This window comes from Chrysemys picta, chromosome 6 (genome assembly GCF_011386835.1).
Source record: "Chrysemys picta bellii isolate R12L10 chromosome 6, ASM1138683v2, whole genome shotgun sequence".
Classification (NCBI taxonomy): domain Eukaryota; kingdom Metazoa; phylum Chordata; order Testudines; family Emydidae; genus Chrysemys; species Chrysemys picta.
This window is the reverse complement of record NC_088796.1, coordinates 41,495,879-41,514,829: the sequence shown is the minus strand read 5'-3', so window position 1 is coordinate 41,514,829 and position 18,951 is coordinate 41,495,879. Positions and strand designations below refer to the sequence as shown.

General features: G+C 41.8%; 1 protein-coding gene across 11 annotated transcripts in view; it reads right to left on the bottom strand.

The window, feature by feature from the left end:
• ERBIN (erbb2 interacting protein) overlaps positions 1 to 18,951 on the bottom strand; it is a 229,461-nt gene that overhangs the window by 117,464 nt on the left and 93,046 nt on the right. For 10 of the 11 annotated variants that reach the window (XM_042841744.2, XM_042841742.2, XM_008170647.4 and 7 more), the window contains 2 exons: positions 4,162 to 4,359; positions 57 to 174 (listed from right to left, as the gene is read on the bottom strand). In XM_042841744.2, coding sequence (XP_042697678.1) covers positions 57 to 174; positions 4,162 to 4,350 — 307 coding nt within the window. In that variant the 5' untranslated portion in view covers positions 4,351 to 4,359. The remainder of the gene's footprint in view (positions 1 to 56; positions 175 to 4,161; positions 4,360 to 18,951) is intronic. The other variant, XM_065550042.1, reaches the window with a different exon arrangement.

Below are 18,951 nucleotides of genomic sequence, written 5' to 3'. Positions count from 1 at the left end.
ATTCATACTGTTTTGCCCTTTCACTCCTCTAAAACATAACAAATAAAATAACTTACCATTCTTGCTGACATCCAGTTCCCTGAGATTAATGAGATTTGCAATGGATGCTGGCAATGTTGTTAGATCATTGTCTGGCAAACTCAGCTTGTGCAGGGATTGACAGTTAAAAAGTTGCTATTGAAACAAAGAAAAAAGTGACTGAGCATCTTTCAGTTTTCTGTATATATCTTTTGTTTTTAATCCTTTTTAACTTCTGACCTTCTCACTAGAAAAACAGGATATTTGTGAAACAATTTTTATTTTAAATTTAGTGAATTACTGAATTACAAAATGTGCATTAGTGAAAAGCTGTAACTGTCTAGAGCCAGCAAAGTGTGGCAAACACTTGTTAGATGCTCTCTACAAACATCTTCTAATGCTGCAGAAATCGTTAGTTAGAGCTAATATGTTGTAATGAGGAATACTAAAATTCACGTTTCAGAGTCAAAATGCCCGACAATTCTCAAACCTATAAATAAAAAAAGCAGAAGCAATTGTAGGGGAGAGAGGAAGAGAGAGAGAGAGGGAGAGGGAGAGAGCGAGCCTGGAGCATTAGCTCTGGTGCAAAATTTGAAGCCTGCATCAGAGGCTGTAAACCAAAGTCAGGCCATGTATTAAAGTAAATGCTTACAAGTTCACTGTTTGTTACATTGCAAAGTTGTTGCTAGTGTACTAGGCATTAAATATTTACATAAATATATTTTAGAAGGGTAGTACAAATATACCCCAATCTAGTACAAAATAAGATGGATAAACAGAAATGTTTTCTCCAAGATATCAGAAACAAGTGGAGATAAACAAATGTCACAAAACACATAAGGTGGTATGTAAAGTGGTACCTAAGTTGTTTATCCCAGTTGTTTGTCTCAGTCTATAAATATCACCATTTGCGTCGGTGAGGGGACAGCAAAAATTCCTGATAACTGAGCCACTCCTTGCCATAGTGCACTCATGTGTTAATGAATTTGGCAAGTTGTGCAGCTTGTTAGAACTGTGCCTTAAGGACAATAAATCTGGCCAAGCACCTTTGTCACCAAACTGTGCCTGTGGTCTTTCTCTACAAGTAACATCAAGGTCTGCTAAATTAGCAGGCTGCACTCTCTACTACTGCTGAGAACACCAGAGTTCCAAAAACAAAAACGCTAAGCAACCATAACAACATTCCCCTCTTCTACAGCAATTACACTTGCTTCCACAAATAAAACAACTGAAGTCTGGATTTAAAACCATCCATTCTGGAACACAAGCTTTAAACACCCACACAGATAGGTGTTAATTTTTTTAAAAAAGGGATGAAGTTAATCTAAATTAAATATGTTTAAAATAAATCTAAATTATGCAGCCTCCTTATTTCCCCCTCCCTCAAAGATAAGACTAAAGAAATTTAATGGGGGTGGGGGAAATGGGAAATGACTAACATTTTGAAGTTATCAAGACCAGCAGGATAGTCTGACTGTGCATATATATGCATGGGTTAATTTAAGAGAATAGACAGCCAATGACCTCTGTAAACATTATCATTAACAATATTAACAAAAATTATTTGTATTGGGGTAGTGACTAGAGCCAGAGCCCCACTTTGCTAGGCACTGTACAAAACATATAATGAAAAGATGGCTCCTACTCCAAAGTGCTTACAATCGATCTATAAGACAAGAGAAAGCTGGTGAATACAAAGAGATGAAGTTGAGGGGAAAAGCACAAGGAAACAATGGAATGATGCTGATCAGCATGTTAAGCAGTGGTCATAGCACTCTGGCTGTCTAAACACTGTCAAGGTTTTTGTACATATCACAGCAAAGTAGATTTTAAGGAAGGATTTGAAGAAGGACTACAAAGTGATTTCGTAGGTATTTACGGGGAGTTCTTCCCACATGGGAGAAAGCATGATAATACCTGTTGGAAAACTTTACAAATGGGCAGTCAAGACAATCTGAAGATCAGAGGCAAGGGTCAATGTTCGATAGCAAATAGGAGATGACAGGTAGGCCAGAGATAATCCATTGTCCATGGACAATAATTCCTCCAAAGATTAATATTGTCATCTGTCATCAAATCGTGCATAACATTGGTGTTGATCATTTGGTTCCTGACAATCTTCAGTAAGTCACAACTCATTATGTTCTCTTTTGCAACATTTCCCCTCACTTATGTTTAAACAGAATTCTGAGGAAGCACTGGCCAAACAGTGAGAATGTGTTTGGACTAGATAAGATTTACTTTAACTTTTTAGTGACTGCCAGAACAACTGCCGTGAGTATGAGCGAGAAGTCACTGGATTGCATTGCTCACATAATAAACCATTATTTCAACCACAAATCATGGAACGAGTCCCAGGAATGTGATGTTCATGTAACACCCAAACCATAAGTTTGGAGGATGAATTATTCAAGAGACTAACTCTAGTCTGTGTAGTGACACAGTACCTTTTCTTCAGAAATATGGGCGTGTTACAAATCAACTAGCTTGCGCCATCAGTGCTTTCATGAGTTAGATTTCCTTGGGTAATGTACTGGATAGGTGCTTTGGTTGGCATACATCTTTTGGAGTCATTCCTTTTTCTTACTATTTCCAACAAGACAATGTGCTCAAAAGCTCATCCCTGCATGCAAATAGCTATATAAGATTTTAAAAATCATACTAAATTTATCTAATTATTCATGTGAAAAGAATGAAAAACATATGGCACAGGCAGTGGGGGAGAGGTTTACAAAAGTGAAAAGTTTTAAAATTTTGTTTTTTCATCTTCTGTATTTTGATACAGTGATCCATCATCGGGAGTGTGGAAGCCAACTATAAGATGTGCTTGTGCAGGAATGATTTATCCTTCCCGCTAACAGATTTACCTCCAGAAAGCTGTACTGGTAATTGAGTTCTTTTGCAGCTTTAGGAAGTTTCAGTGTTTATTGTTAGCTGGAAGACACCATTTTGGCCAAAGCCAACTGGGGAAGGGGCTATGGTCGATAAAGCCTACTCTAGTCTTAAAATTTTTGGATACATTTAAAAAAAAAAAACGTAAGTAACATCAATCTAGCTTTGGGAGGTTATCTTAGACAGATGTCTGTTACAACCTTGAAAGACTGAGTAAGCTTGATGTAGGCAGAAGCCTGCCTAGCTTGAAAGATTGGTTCTAACTCTGGGGTGTTCCTCTTTAGCTGGAAGAAGACCTACTATGCAGCTACCAAGAAATTTTTCTAACTTAAGTTATGTCAGTTTCTTGGGGACATAATACTAATTTATATTAATTTATATATATTTTCTCCTATATTTTTAATGCTCCTGAGTCTCCTTCTACCTTTCCCTTTCTCAATATTTGAGTCTATGATTCACAGGTCATATTAGTGAGACAGATACTGGAATACTGCATACAGTTCTGGTATCCACATGTTGGAAAAAACTTAGAGGGAGCTGAGAAGAGCAATAAAAATTATTTGAGAGCCAAAGAAAATGCCTTATAGTGAATAGCGCAACTCAAATTGACATAGCTTAGATCGGGGTCCACACTACGTGATGTCGGCGACCCACTCTTCTCGATCCAGTGGAGTATAGGAGTTGACAGGAGAGCAATCTGTGGTCGATTTAGCGGGTCTTCACTAGATCCGCTAAATCAACCGCCGATGCATCGATCACCGCTCGTCAATCCCCCTGTAAGTGTAGACAAGCTCTTAGTAGTATTAGTAGTAGTGTTGGCTTAATTGCTCCCACTCAAGTCCAGTGGGCTTAATGAACTGTAAGCTGCTACCTTATTTGGGATAAACAAGAAACTGAGTAACTTCCTCTTTGGTTTCAATTGCTTGGACTTCCATTGGTTACAAAAGCTATAAATGTGAAAAATAGTCAACCTTTAAAGAGCCTAGCATAATAACATTCAAAAATGATTCAGGCAGGGTAATGATTAAATTTTCCATATACTGGTGATGAAGATGAAAAGAAGCAAAAACAACAAACTCTTCAGTTACATATTAAGAAGTTTAAACTGGTGAGTTGAAAATGGAAGTTGGTCACCTACGAGAGCCCTCAATGACAACAGACTTAGAATTATTACTCCACTGCTGTATACTATAGATGTAGTAAAATAACAGGGTTAATACACCTCACAAAAAATAAACCCAAACATCATACCTTCGGAAGCTCCTCAATCTGATTTGCATCTAAATAGAGTTCTTCCAAGGTCTTTTCAAAGGTAAATATCTCTTTCGGTACTTGTTCCAGGCTGCAGTGAGAATAATCAAGTGCAGTGACAGTTTCTTCTTCTCCACGCAGACAGCGGCATGGCACCAACCGCACAAACAAGTTCCGCTTTGTTGTCATTTTCAGGCACTGTAAACAAAAATTAGGTTTCTGAATTAACTTTAGATTTTGAGAAACTAATATATATATATATTTTTTTACCTCAACAGCTTATTAGACACAAAGTTTAGAATTTTTACATTTTAAGGACTGCAGATCACCTGCAACTTCCATTGAAAAAAAAGATACTGCGGCTGATTGGCAGTGGTGAAAATCAGGCTCTAAATTTTTAATTTTTTTAAAAAGTGAAAAAACAAGTATCAAACTGATACCTCTGCTTCTTACAGCAAAGTTTCACTTTCTCGGGAGCATTATGCTTTAGTTCCTAGAAAATTAATTAGACATTTCTTATAAGAGGTGCTTTTATATTTCATATCAGGAAAACCATTCTAACTATAAGGATGGTTAAGTATTGGATTGGGCTTCCAAAGGAGGTTGTGGAATCTCCATCACTGGAAATTTTAAAGAACAGATTAGACAAACACCTGTTGGGGATGACAAGATGACCTTGAGATCCCTTCCAACCATGCATTTCTAGGAGATAAGGTTTTCACCCCTCAGCTCATTCAAAAAGTAGGACATAGATAATGAACCAGTATGGTTTCTATAAATTGATCCAACTACAAACATGACTGCCACTAAAAATTGCACTATAAAGAAACACTTAAAAAGTTGCTCAGACACAGGAATTCTGTTCATTTTCTGCAATTCCACCCGCAGTCTGGAAAATTTCACAAAATACATATTTTACCAAAAAAGCCATTAAACATTTGTTTTACTTCTTAAAAGTAAATGAATAGCCAATAGGAAAAAGATTTTGATGGAAAACAATGAACCCAACTTTTTTTTTTTTTGGCGGTGCAAAAGGTAACTGCAATCTATGATCCACCTTTGAATTTACGCAGTTACAAATTTGATCATGTGAACATCTAGTCTGCTACATATTCCAAATTACACTTCGCTCATCTGGAACCCATTTTGTGGTGATGCCTTACCTTCCAAAAATTATTTAACTCATGAATGAGTGTTAGTATTATTATAGTGCCTGAATTTCCATCTATCATGAAAGGGTGGAAAAGCAGCCTTTTGTAGATGGCAGGCTGTCAGAGTTCCTTACTGAATAATTAATATTACACAAAAGTCCAGCAGTATTAAAATAAGGTTTTGTATAGTTGTCTTTTTTGTTATTTAAATCTCTTTGCCTAATCAGTACACAGGGATTGAAATAAAGTAAAGTAAAAATCCATTTAATCATGTCTGAATATTGGTGACATCATAGCAGAATTTTCAGATGCTTTCTTGATCTATTGATCTATTGTTAACTTCAAGCACACAGACATCTATCCATTTCCTTGCTGGTCGCCCCATACTACAACGGCCACCACCATTCCTTCCCTAACTTTCTTGAAGTTATTTCCATCTATATGCCTCATGTGTCTAAAGTACATAAATTTGCACCTGCTGATTTCTAAGATTATAAATAAATAATATTGCCAACTAATATTTTTTTTTGGGGGGGGGGGGGAAGGTTTCGAACCAGGAGGTACGCAACATTTGCTACCACCACCACATCTCAAAAGCTTAAATTTTCATCTTGTCAGCAGCATTTATTTTCCACAATTCACATCCATAAGTCACTATGGAAAAAAGTAAGCTTTTCACCAGGTGAACCTTTACACATTTTGAGGTGCCATGGTTTTTCCAAACTTTCATAAGCAACCCATTCCTAGTCTTCTAATTTCTTTGGAACAGTCTCGTTGGTTGGATATGTAGAACCCCATCTACTACCTACTTCGGCAACTTGACCATTAATCATGTCGCCGGCTTGCATTTTTGTTAATCCTGTCAATATCCAGGCATTTTGTTTTTTTGCCATATTCAGTCCATATTCCTTACTAATTGTTTTTACAAACTCCAACATTTGTTGCATTGCATCAGTGATTGTAGCAAAGTGCTACATCGTATCTTCAGTGTATCTGAGGTCAGTTAAGAAGCGTCCACCAACAGAAACCCCAGGTCCTTCCATTTTGTCACAGCCTTCCACAGCTTGTCTCATACCCTGCCCGCACCTTGAAAAGGCTTAAGGACAGAGTACACCCTTGTCTCACACCCTGTCCAGGGAAAAACCACTCATTGCCACCTGTTCCTGTTCACACAGTGCTGTGTCTGATCATGGTAGAGACTTAAAATGAGTTCAATGAAATGCTTTGGAATCCCCATGTCTGCCATTGTTCTCCGAAGATGGCCATATTGGATGGTATCTAATGCTTTTACGTAGTCAATGAAACACATGATAAGTGGGTGACTGTAGTCCCTGCATTTTTCAGTGATGTAGCAGATGTTCATGATTTGATCACGTGCCTTGTCTCTCTCTGTTGTGGTGGTAGTTCCACTTTTATCATTAACTTAATGCATATCTGGATTAAGCAGAACACAACTTTGCTCACATGCAATATCAGGGAGATGATATGATTGTTTCTTAATGCCATGAAGGTTCCCTTCGTTCAAACATCATTGCAAATTTTCCACATGAGATAGATACAGCAGTCACCAAACGCTTTAACAATTATGCTAGTACATTAACTATCCAATGTGCCTTCCTAGGCTTCACTTTCATAATAGCATGCATCACTTCCCCTTGCAAGATTGATGGCTCCAGCTCCCTACTCTTTCTGTCTTCCTGTTTCGTGAATGATTCTGATAAGGCATAAGATTGGCATAATAATCTCTCCATTGGCGTTAGATGATATCACCTTCAGGGAGGACCCTGGCACTGTGATCTTTTATTATGTTCGACTGCAAGGGAAACTTTTTGGTAAGAAGGCTGACCACTATGAACATACAGTTTGTACTGGAGACTATGTAAATTCCCTGGTGGGGTTTCCAACAGCATGAGGGAGATCCCAGCAGAAATAGAGTCAGTGTTACGAGCTCCTCTCTCTCCCTTCCCACATTCCCCCAGCACAGAGAGCATCTCAGACAGAGAGTGGACTGGGCAGAGCACAATGGGTTCCAGACATACACAACTAGCAAATGGTCCCTTAAAAAAACAGCTAATGCAACTTAGAACTACACTTATTTTAAGATACTTGGGTGATCCTCAGAAACTATAGTGATGGGACAATTTTAGCAGACAGATTAGTAAATAAAATACTAACATCAAAATACATTTAAAAATATTGATAAAGTGAACAAAATCAATAAAGTAGTAGTTGTTAGATGTTTGGCTGCGTGTGTATTTCCTCTGTGTGGCGCCCCAGCCCTGCAGACAGCTGGCATGGCAGACCTCCAGTGAACTGCCCAACGACCACAAGATTTGTTAAGGGATGAAGGCACCCGGCCAAGTTTATTGTTGACAAAGCACAGTACTGATATCCCGCAGACTCTATCAGACCACTAATGCATGTATGCCCATAACAATGGACCAGCTCAGTGAACAGCGTGACTTTCCTTTTTTCGCTAGGCCAGACAAAGATACTCCCTCTGACACACATCTTTATATCCCCATACGAACAAGTTAGTACTGCTCCTTTGACACAGTTACTGTAGTTACTGCCCCCAGACATAGCTAGTTATTATTTATCACTTTGTACATATTGGTTTGATTAAAACATTTCTATTACATACGGTCATCCTGATCTTATCTTTTAGAGGGATCAGTGTGTACCTGTTATTTTGGGGGGATGTTTTTATACCATCCTTGATATTGGGATGTTTTGGTACCATTTGATATTGGGATGTGTTTGCGTAAGTACTCTGTGACTAGCACTTTTTAGGAATGTGTATTTTTGCAATATTAGCCCTGTTCTTGCCAAATTCTGTAAGCAGGTCCTGCCTCATACCAGGCCTTTGATACAAGTACTTATGTCTCAGGCTCTCTTCCTACTACAGTAGTATGTTAAAATGTTAGTTGAAAACAGCTTTAACTTGCTGATACATAATAAAAATGTATGTGTAATCCACAAATAACTTTACCTTTAACTTTAAAATTCTGTGTTCATTTTTTAATTAGATGAGGTGGGTGAGGTAATACCTTTTATTGGACCAACTTCTGCTCGTGACAGAGACGAGCTTTCAACGTACACAGAGCTCTTCCTCAGGTTTGGGAAAGATAGTCTCTGTAACAGGTAAAAACTGAACCCAACAGTTGAGCTTAAGTAGTTAGCCAGTTAACACATATTCTAAGGCAGTGTTTCTCAAATGCGGCCACCACAGCCACATGTGGTCGCCAGGTGCTTTTTGTGTGGCCACAGCCTCCTGGGCAGTGATTGGGGGAAAGCAGTGGCCCCTCCCCCAGGGCCATAAGCAGGGGTTGGACCCTGCTCCCTTCTGGAACCACAAACGCCAGAGAAGCAGGCAACTGGTAGAAGTTCCCCACATTCCTGAAGGCAGTGGGGCTTGGATTTCTGGCTCCATCCCCCGGCCATGGGGTTTCAGGGTCCAGCTGTGGGGCCATAGCCATGGTCCCAAGTCATGCAGCAACAGGTGCCAGCCCTGTGCTCACAATCTCCTCCCCGCACCCACCCATCACTCCTGGTCCCCACTGTGTCCTCTGGCCCTGGACTTCGGTCACACAGCTGGAGGGCTCCAGCTTCAGGCTCACCACCACTCCATTGCCACTGCTCGCTGCTGCTTCCCCAAGCCCTTCACCCACTCAACCTCACTGCATCTGGCCCTTGCTGCCTCGCTTGGCCCCCCCATCCATCTCCCAGGCACCCGCTGCCTCCCATCCATCCCCCTCATCTCCTCTGGCCCGCTGCCTCTCTACCCACCACCCCATCCCGGGCTTAATTTCTCCGCCAGCTCGCCATGTCTGAGTAAGTCTGTTGTGAAAAGTGATGCGATGATATGTTTGTTAATATCACTTTTCGCTGCCTCCCAGCTTGCTAGCAAGTCTGCTGCTATGAAAAGTGATATTAACATATAAAAACAAATATCACTTTTCACAGAAGCACTTACTAACTAGCAAGTCTTTAAAAAAGCAACCAAAAATGCAAAAGAAACAAAAAGACAAGAACATTTAAAGCACCTGATTTGTTTCTATTCTGTCCAGTTAAGAATAGAGACAACTGTACATTATTTTTATTATTGAGTTGGCAAAAAACCCCACATAAATAAGTTACTATGATTTGGATATGTATATGTGCATATTTATTTGTTTATCCTAAAGTTAATTAAATATTTTAGGAAAAATTGTCAGAGCAGCCACCAGCAAGAGTTGGTGGCCGCACTCTGAGGTCACCAAAAAAATTGTTGAGAGAACTCCTGTTAATCTACGGGACCATTCAAGGTGAAGTGCCCTGTTAACACCCCTGTTGCCATAGACAAAAAAGAGGGATTAGTGGGTTACACGTTGCTGTAATAAACCATAAATCCAGTGTCTTTATTAAGACCATGATTTTTAGTGTCCAGCAAAGTTATTAATTTGTTTTGAAAGTGTTGTGCAGGTTGCCTTTGACAATGAGGACTGAGAGATCAGATATGGAGTGATCGCTTTGTGAAAAGTGTTCACCTATAGGTGATATGGATGTTATTTTTCTTTCATTTTTCTGTGCAAGTTCATTCAAAAGTATAGATTATCTGGTTTCACCCACATAGTTATTGGGGCATTTAGTGCACTGGCTGAGGCACACCACATGTAGGACCTATGGATCTTAATAAGTGTGTTGTAGGAGATGTTGATCACTGTAGCAGTGGAGATATCACTGCAGGCTTTGCATCTGTTGTTCTGGTAGAGTCTGGTGTCATTCTGAGTTGGTGTGTCCTGGTCTGTGAGGGGCTTGCTTCTTGCACTTAGAGGAGAGGAAAGTGATCAGGAATAGTCAGCATGGATTCACCAAGGGCAAGTCATGCCTGACTAACCTAATTGCCTTACATGACGAGATAACTGGCTCTGTGGATGAAGGGAAAGCAGTAGACGTGTTATTCCTTGACTTTAGCAAAGCTTTTGATACGGTCTCCCACAGTATTCTTGCCAGCAAGTTAAAGAATTATGGGCTGGATGAATAGACTATAAGGTGGATAGAAAGCTGGCTAGATCGTCAGGCTCAATGGGTAGTGATCAATGGCTCCATGTCTAGTTGGCAGCCAATATCAAGCCGAGTGCCCCAAGGGTAGGTCCTGGGGCCAGTTTTGTTCAATATCTTCATTAATGAGCTGGAGGGTGGCGTGGACTGCACCCTCAGCAAGTTTGCAGATGACACTAAACTGGGAGGCGTGGTAGATACCCTGGAGGGTAGGGATAGGATACATAGGGACCTAGACACATTAGAGGATTGGACCAAAAGAAATCTGATTAATTCAACAAGGAGAAGTGCAGAGTCTTGCACTTAGGATGGAAGAATCCCATGCACTGCTACAGACTAGGGACCGCGTGGCTATGCAGCAGTTCTGCAGAAAAGGACCTAGGGGTTACAGTGGACGAGAAGCTGGATACGAGTCAACAGTGTGCCCTTGTTGCCAAAAAGGCTAACTGCATTTTGGGCTGTATAAGTAGGGGCACTGCCAGCAGATCAAGGGACATGATCATTCCCCTCTAGTCGGCAGTAGTGAGGCCTCATCTGGAGTACTGTGTCCAGTTTTGGGCCCCACACTACAAGAAGGATGTGGAAAAATTGGAAAGAGTCCAGCGGAGGGCAACAAAAATGATTAGGGGACTGGAGCGGGGGGAGCGCGGCGCGGCATTCCGCAGGGGGGGGCTCCGGTTGCGCGAGGCGCGGCGCTGGAAGGGGGTTGCGGGGGCGGGCTCCGGCGGCACGGCACTCAGCTCAGGGGGGGAGCGCGGGGCTCGGCGCTCGGGGGGGGGGGGTTCCGGCACGCGGCGCTGGGGGGGGGGTGCGGTGCTGGAGGGGGGTTCCGGCGGCGCTTGGCAGGGGGTGGGCTCCGGCAGCGCACCGCTCGGCGGGGGGGGGGCGCGTCGCGGGGCTCGGCACTAGGGGGGGGGGTTCCGGCGGCGCTCGGCGCAGGGGGGGGTTCCCGGCGGCGGCACTCGGCTGGGGGGGGCGGCGCTCGGCGGGGGCACTGGGGCTTTTTTTGCTGCTTGGGGCAGCAAAAAAGCTAGAGCCGGCCCTGGCTGGAGCACATGACTTATGAGGAGAGGCTGAGGGAACTGGGATTGCTTAGTCTGCAGAAGAGAAGAATGATGGGGGATTTGATAGCTGCTTTCAACTACCTGAAAGGGGGTTCCAGAAAGGATGGATCAAGGCTCTTCTCAGTGATAGCAGATGACAGAGCAAGGAGGAATGGTCTCAAGTTGCAGTGGGGGAGGTTTAGGTTGGATATTAGGAAAAACTTTTTCACTAGGAGCAAGGTGAAGCACTGGAATGGGTTACCTAGGGAGGTAGTGAAATCTCCTTCCTTAGAGGTTTTTAAGGTCAGGCTTGACAAAGCCCTGGCTGGGATGATTTAGTTGGGGACTGGTCATGCTTTGAGCAGGGGGTTGGACTAGATGTCCTCCTGAGGTCCCTTCCAACCCTGATATTCTATGATTATGAGCTTGGAGAGGTTGGGGGCTTGCCTAGCCCAGTATCCTATCTTTGACCCATGCTAGATGATTCAGAGGGAATGAACAGAACAGGACAATTTCAAGTGATTCATCCCCTCTTGTCCAGTCCCAGCTTTCGGCAGTTGGATGTTTACGGACACCAGGAGCATCTTGACTAATAACCTTTGATGGACCTATCCTCTATGAACTTATCTAATTCTCTTTTGAACCCAGTTATACTTTTGGCCTTCATAACATCCTATGATAATGCATTCCACAGGTTGACTCTGCATTGTGTGAAGAAGTTCTTTTGTTTGTTTTAAATCTGGTCCTTATTAATTTCATTGGGTGACCAATCATTCTTGTGATAACACTTCCTTATTCATCTTCTATCATCTATCATCTTCACCATTGATTCCACCGCAGTCCAGCCAGTTGAGCACATGCAATCCTGATACAGGGGAAGGAACATCTGGTAAGTATGCAGTTTATTTTGAAATTATGGGCATGGCACCCCCAAAGTGACAGGACATATCTTTTGGTTTGCTCATTTTTATTTGCACTAGAAGAGCTACTGGAACAATCAAGAGAAGTAGAGCTGCTATCTGCTTTTCATTCCCCTCTACTGTTGGCTAGTGGGGGCTTTGTGGAGCCGTTTGTTTATGTTCACAGGGATCTCCTGTAAATCCTCTGTAGACCTCTTGATGAAATTTTCATGGAGGTACTCTGAAATCCTGTGCCGAAAGTGTCTGGGTAGGAATTGTGATGCTGCACTCTATATGATTTTATGAAAGTATATGTGAATATAATATAACTAAAATATGCTTCATGCAAAAGGTCTCTTGTAAGGTATCATTACAAAGATTATAATCTACTGAGTGTGGTCATCCTATTTGTATAAATGTATCACGCTTGTATCTGAAACTAGAAATATGAAATATAACTCTGAGGGCCTATTGTAATTATGTGAAGTGTGGGCCATTAATGGTGGTTTGGAATCTTGATGGCACCCATCAACCAGGACAATTGACTGTGGATGGCTCTGTTTGCAGGCAGGCCTTCCTGTGAGTCAGGCTGGGAGAAATGAAGGCTTGAGGTCTTAGAGTGACATGTGATCATGTCACCTGAACTGGAACCCATCTTTAACCTGGTGTTTTTCCATTGAGAAGGAGGGGTGGGAACCCAGAGGGACAAAGAATTCCCACCTTATGCAAAAGTTATACAAGTGTGTGGAACAGAACAAATTGGGCTGCAATCATGAGACATCCCCTACCTACCACCTGAGCTGGAACAAGGGCCGTACCAGGGGAAAGGATTGTGCCCAGAATAGGAAAGCGTCCAGTCTGTGACATAAACTTATTGAAACATCTCTGAGGGTGAGTTTTTATCTGTATTCAGTTTCATTACTGTACTAGGCTTAGACTTGCGTGTTTTATTTTATTTTGCTTGGTAATTCACTTTGCTCTGTTTGTTACTACTTGGAGCCACTTAAATCCTACTTTCTGTATTTAATAACATCACTTTTTACTTATTAATTAACCCAGAGTATGTATTAATAGCTGGGGGGGAGGCACAAACAGCTGTGCATATCTCTCTCTGCGTTATAGAGGGCGAACAATTTAGGAGTTTACCCTGTATAGGCTTTATCCAGAGTAAAACGGATTTATTTGGGGTTTGGACCCCACTGGGAGTTGGGCATCTGAGTGCTAAAGACAGGAACACTTCTTAAGTTGCTTTCAGTTAAGTCTGCAGCTTTGGGGCACGTGGTTCAGACCCTGGGTCTGGGTTGGAGCAGGGTGCTGGAGTCCCAAGCCGGCAGGGAAAGCAGGGGCAGACATAGTCTTGGCACATCAGTTGGCTGCCCCAAGGGGGTTTCTGTGATCCAACCAGTCACAGGAATGTCTTATTTCTTCTTCTGTGGTAAGACACTTTCTCATACCACTCGGCAAGTACGTCAGCAGGCACCACTGCAGTATACAGGCCAGCAGTATGTGGTCCCAGACAGCTGTGCTCTCTCTGCCTCTGTTACCCTGAGGAGTGAGATATCAGCTAAAATCACCATGCCTGTGGAAAACGGTACTGGGATTCAGTTCCATTGCCCTATACAACTTGAATCACGCAAGCAAGCTATTCCGTCCTCATGTCCCAAACCCCCAGAAGGCCATACTCACCATGACTCCCAAGCAAAGGGGAGAATGTAGTGCTTACAACTTTTGGGGAGCAAGGGCAGTGAGTTCAGCATTTTAAGATTCGATTTCCATTGTGAATGGTTCCTGTGTGTTGTATCCGCAGCTGCTGCCATTGTGGCCTTCAGGGTCTACCCCTCCACACTTGCAGAATGCCTGAGCCAGATAAGGAGGAGAAAGAAGAGGACTCGGGATAACATGTGTCAGGAGATCCTACAAGCCAGGGGTGCATCAGAAAAGGATCACCCTTGCAGACAGCATGGGCAAGGACAGAGAGGAGAAAGGCACAAGAAAAGGAGAGGGACACGCAGTAAGAGATGCTTGCACATCTCAGAGAGCAAATAGAGATGTTGCATACTCTGATGGACCTGCAGATTCAACATTCCTGTGCTCGCCTCCCATAGAGGGCTCTATATTGGTACCACCCTATAACATTCAACCTGGCATCAGGGGTCAGTGCACTACCCTTACTACTCCACCTGGGAGGACATTAAAGAAAACAACAGCTTCATATACACTGACCTGTGAAAGACATGATTGGCGTATTTGTACCTGAAATGGAAATGACTGTTCTTTCCCTTTCAAAAGTTGTTCCCTTAATTTATTAAGTTTTATTAAACTTTAAGTGTTTTTATTTAATTCACTCGTTCATTTTACAGAATAAAATTCTATTTTTTGAAATATAAGTCTTCTCTATGAGTTCACAACATATGCTGGCTGGTGATGAACAGATTTGACAGCAATTTCCTGCACTGTGTCACAGAACCTAGAACATCACAATTCACAAACAATATTAATAGGTGCATTGACAATGTTACAGTCCTACATATACAGCAATCACTAGAAGAGTCACTCTGGACCACAAAAGAGAAAGGCCAGGTAGAGCACACTACAGCAACACAAACCATTTTGGCTCACTATTAAAATGGTCTTTCAAAGCCTTCCTGAACTGTACAGCTCCACGCAAAACTCTTTTTATAGCCCTGGTATCTGGCTGTTCAAATTCGGCAGACAGCCACTCCACTTCCACTCTGTCAGAATTTTTTTCCCCTTTGCTTCACAGATATTATGCAGGACAGAGCAGGCAGCTGTAACCATTGGGGTTTTTTTTCACTGAAGTCTAATCTTGTGAATAAACAATGCCAGCGACCCTTCAAATGACCAAAAGCACATTCAATTGTCATTCTGCATCTGTTCAGCCTGTAGTTGACTTGCCCCTTGGTACTGTCGAGGTGACCGGTGTATGGCTTCATCAGCCAGGGGGAGGCTGGTCATCCAGCACCACTACTGGCATTTCAATATCCTCAATGGTAATCCTCCTGTCAGGTAATAAAGCCCCTCCTTACAGCTTTCTGAACAGTCCTGTGTTCTTAAAGATACACAGGTCAAGCACCTGCCCGGACCAGTCCACATTAATGTTGGTAAGGCATGCCCAGCAATCCACCAGCACTTGCATTACCATAGACAAAGTAGCCCTTTATATTGATGTACTCTGTGGCAAGGTGGTCTGGTGCTAAAATAGAGCTGTGTGCCCCATCTATTTCCCTAATGCAGATCGGGAACCCCATTGCCACAAAACCATCCACTATGTCCTGCACCTGGCTCAGAGTCACAGTCCTGCATAGTAGGAGGTGATTAATTGCCCTGCACATTTGCCTCTGAAGTGGATTTCCCGATTCCAAAATGATTCCTGACTGACTGGTAACAATCCGGCCTTGCAAGTTTCCACATTGCAATTGACAATCACTTCTTCACGGTCAGTGCGGCTCTCATTTTGGTGTCACTAACCTAGAGGGCTAGGGCAAGTTCTGCACACAGATCCAGGAATGTGGCCTTCTGTAACCGAAAGTTCTGCAGCCACTACTCATCATCTCAAACCTTCATGACAATGCAATTCCACCAGTCAGTGCTGGTTTCTTGGGCCCAGAACTGGCACTCCACCACCTTCAGCTGCTCTACGAATGACACCAATAATCTTGAATCGTTTCTTTCAATCTATCCTCCAAGGAATCATCTTGTTCCCCGTGGCTCTTCTTACAGCTCTTCAAACACTGCAGGATCAGGCACCCTAGGTTTACAACGCTCATGACAATAGTGCAGACCTGTGCAGGCTCCACGCTTCCATCAGAAATGGCAGACAGCAAGGAAGGACTCACGAGATTGTGGGATTTTGTAAATAAGGCATGCAATATTATGGTCTGCAGATGAAATTATGGGCAAGAGAACACTATATTATGGGAAGTTGACTGCATGTGCCCAGTCACCCCTGTGCAACTCATTTCAGCCCCATCAGGCATTGCAAGAACTTCCCAAAAGATCCTGCACTGGAAGGTGGCGAGTTGCATAGTAGGATACCTACCCATGGAGCACTGCATTCTACATCAATAAAAGTGCTCCTGGTGAGGATGTGCACTGCCAATATAAGGACCCAACTGTGCATGCACACAATTTAGTAACTCCAGTGGCTGTATGCCAGCATAACTTAGGTCTACATAATTTTGTAGTGTAGACGTGGCCTCATATCTCTTTCTTGCGTGATAACTAATTTGGTTCCCATCATTTTGTATATATAGGTGGGATTATGTTTTCCCATGTGCATTACTTAGCATTTATCAACATTAAATTTCATCTGCCATTTTGTTGCCTGGTCACCCAGTTTAGTGAGCTTCTTTTGAAATTCTTCACAATCAGCTTTGGACTTAACTATCTTGATTAATTTTGTTTCACTGTTTACCCCTTATTCCAGATCATTTATGAATATGTTGAATAGCACTGGTCCCAATAAATATCCTTGGTGGACCCTGATATTTGCCTATTCCCATTGTGAAAATTGACCATTTATTCCTACCCTTTGTTTCCATCTTTTAACCAGTTACTGATCCATGACAGGAACTTACTTCTTATCTCAGGACTGCCTACTTTGCTTAAGAGCCTTTGGTTAAGGACCTAGTCAAAGGGTATCTCAAAGTTCAAGAACACTACTTCACCCTTGTCCACATACTTGTTGACATCCTCAAAGAATTCTAATATATTGGTGAGGCATGATTTCTCTTTACAAAAGCAATGTTGACTTTTCCCTAACGTATCATGTTCATCCATGTGTCTGATAATTCTGTTCTTTACTAATAGTTTCAACCAATCTGCCTGGTAGTGTAGTTAAGCTTACCAGCCTGTAACTGCCAGGGTTGCCTCTGGAGACTTTTTCAAAGATCAGTGTTACATTAGCTACCCTCCAGTCATCTGATACAGAGGCTGATTTAAGGTTACATACCACAGTTGTTAGTTCTGCAATTTAATTTGAGTTCCTTCAGAACTCTTGGGTGACTGTCATATGGTCCTGGAGACTTATTACTGTTTAAATTGTTCTACAACTTCCTCTACTGACACCTCAATCTGGGACAGTTAGATTTGTCACCTAAAAAGAATGGCTCAGGTGTTAGAATCTCACCCACATCCTCTGCAGTGAAGAACAATGCAAATAATTCACTTAGCTTCTCTACCATGGTCCTGTCTTCCTTGAGAGCTCTTTTACCACTCTATCATCCACGGGTCCCAATGATGTTTGGCAGGCTTCCTGCTTCTGCTGTACTTAAAGGTTTTGCTGTTAGTTTGTGTGTCTTTAGCTTATTGCTCTTTTAAGTCTTTCTTGGTCTATCTTATTACACTTTTATACTTGACTTGTCAGAGTTTATGCTCCTTTCTATTTTCCTCGTTAGGATTTGATTTCCAGTTTTTAAAGGATGTCTTTTTGCCATTAACCACCTCTTTTACTCAGCTGTTGAGCTGTGATGGATTTTTATTTATTTTTTTGTTCTCTTACTGCTGTTTTTTATTTGGGGGTATAACTTTAGTTTGAGTCTCTATGGTGTTTTTAAATAGTCTCCATGCAGTTTTCAGGCATTTCACCCTTGTGACATTTTAATTTCTCTTTAACTAGCTTCTTCATTTTTATGTAACGCCCCCTTTCTGAAGTTAAATGGTAATGTGGTGGGTTTCTTTGGTATTCCCCACCCATCCACCGATTTTAAATTTAAATTACATTACATTATAGTCATTATTACTGAGCGATTTAGGACCAGATCCTATTTTCCACTTAGGACTAAATCAGGAATTGCCTCTTCCCCTATAGGTTCCAGGACTAGCTGCTCCAAGCAGCAGTCATTTATGTTGTCAAAAATTTTCTCTGCATCCCTTTCTGAGGTGACATATACCCAGTCAATATGAAGATAGTTGAAATCCCACCTTACTTTTAGGTTATCTATTTTTGAAAACTCTCTAATCTTCCTGAACATTTCGCAATCACCGTCATCCCACCTCCAGGTGGTCGGTAGTATATTCCTACTGCTATACTCTTATTGCTCAAGCATAGAATTTCTATCCATAGAGATTATATGGCAGTTTGACTCTATGCTCTCTTTCACACATAGTGCCACTCCCGCACCCAGCATGACCAACTCTGTCATTCCTATATATTTTATACTCTAGCATTACCGTGTACCATTGATTATCCTCATTCCACCAAGTTTCCGTGATGCTTATTATATCAATATCCTCATTTAATGCCAGGCACTCTAGTTCACCCATCTTACTAGTTAGACTTTAGCATCTGTATATAATCACTTGTACATTTTATCAATATTCAGTTGCTTGCATTTATGTGTTATACTTACATGGATTCTTAAGTTTTGACTTTCCTCACTAGCTCATACCTGTTCTTTACCAACTTCTTTCCTAGAATATTTACTGAGTTTTATATTTACTAGCATATAGAGTTCCCCCTTTACTGTGATAGCAAATGGCAACAAAATCTGAGAAGAATTTTTTTTTTAAAGGGAAAAATATGTACAGAAAGAGTAAGGTAGTTGCTAATTTACAAAAAGAGAAGAAAAACTTTATTGCAAAATTAAAAATTAAGGGAAAAGGTCAGTTCAGAGGCCCACAGGTCTGACATCC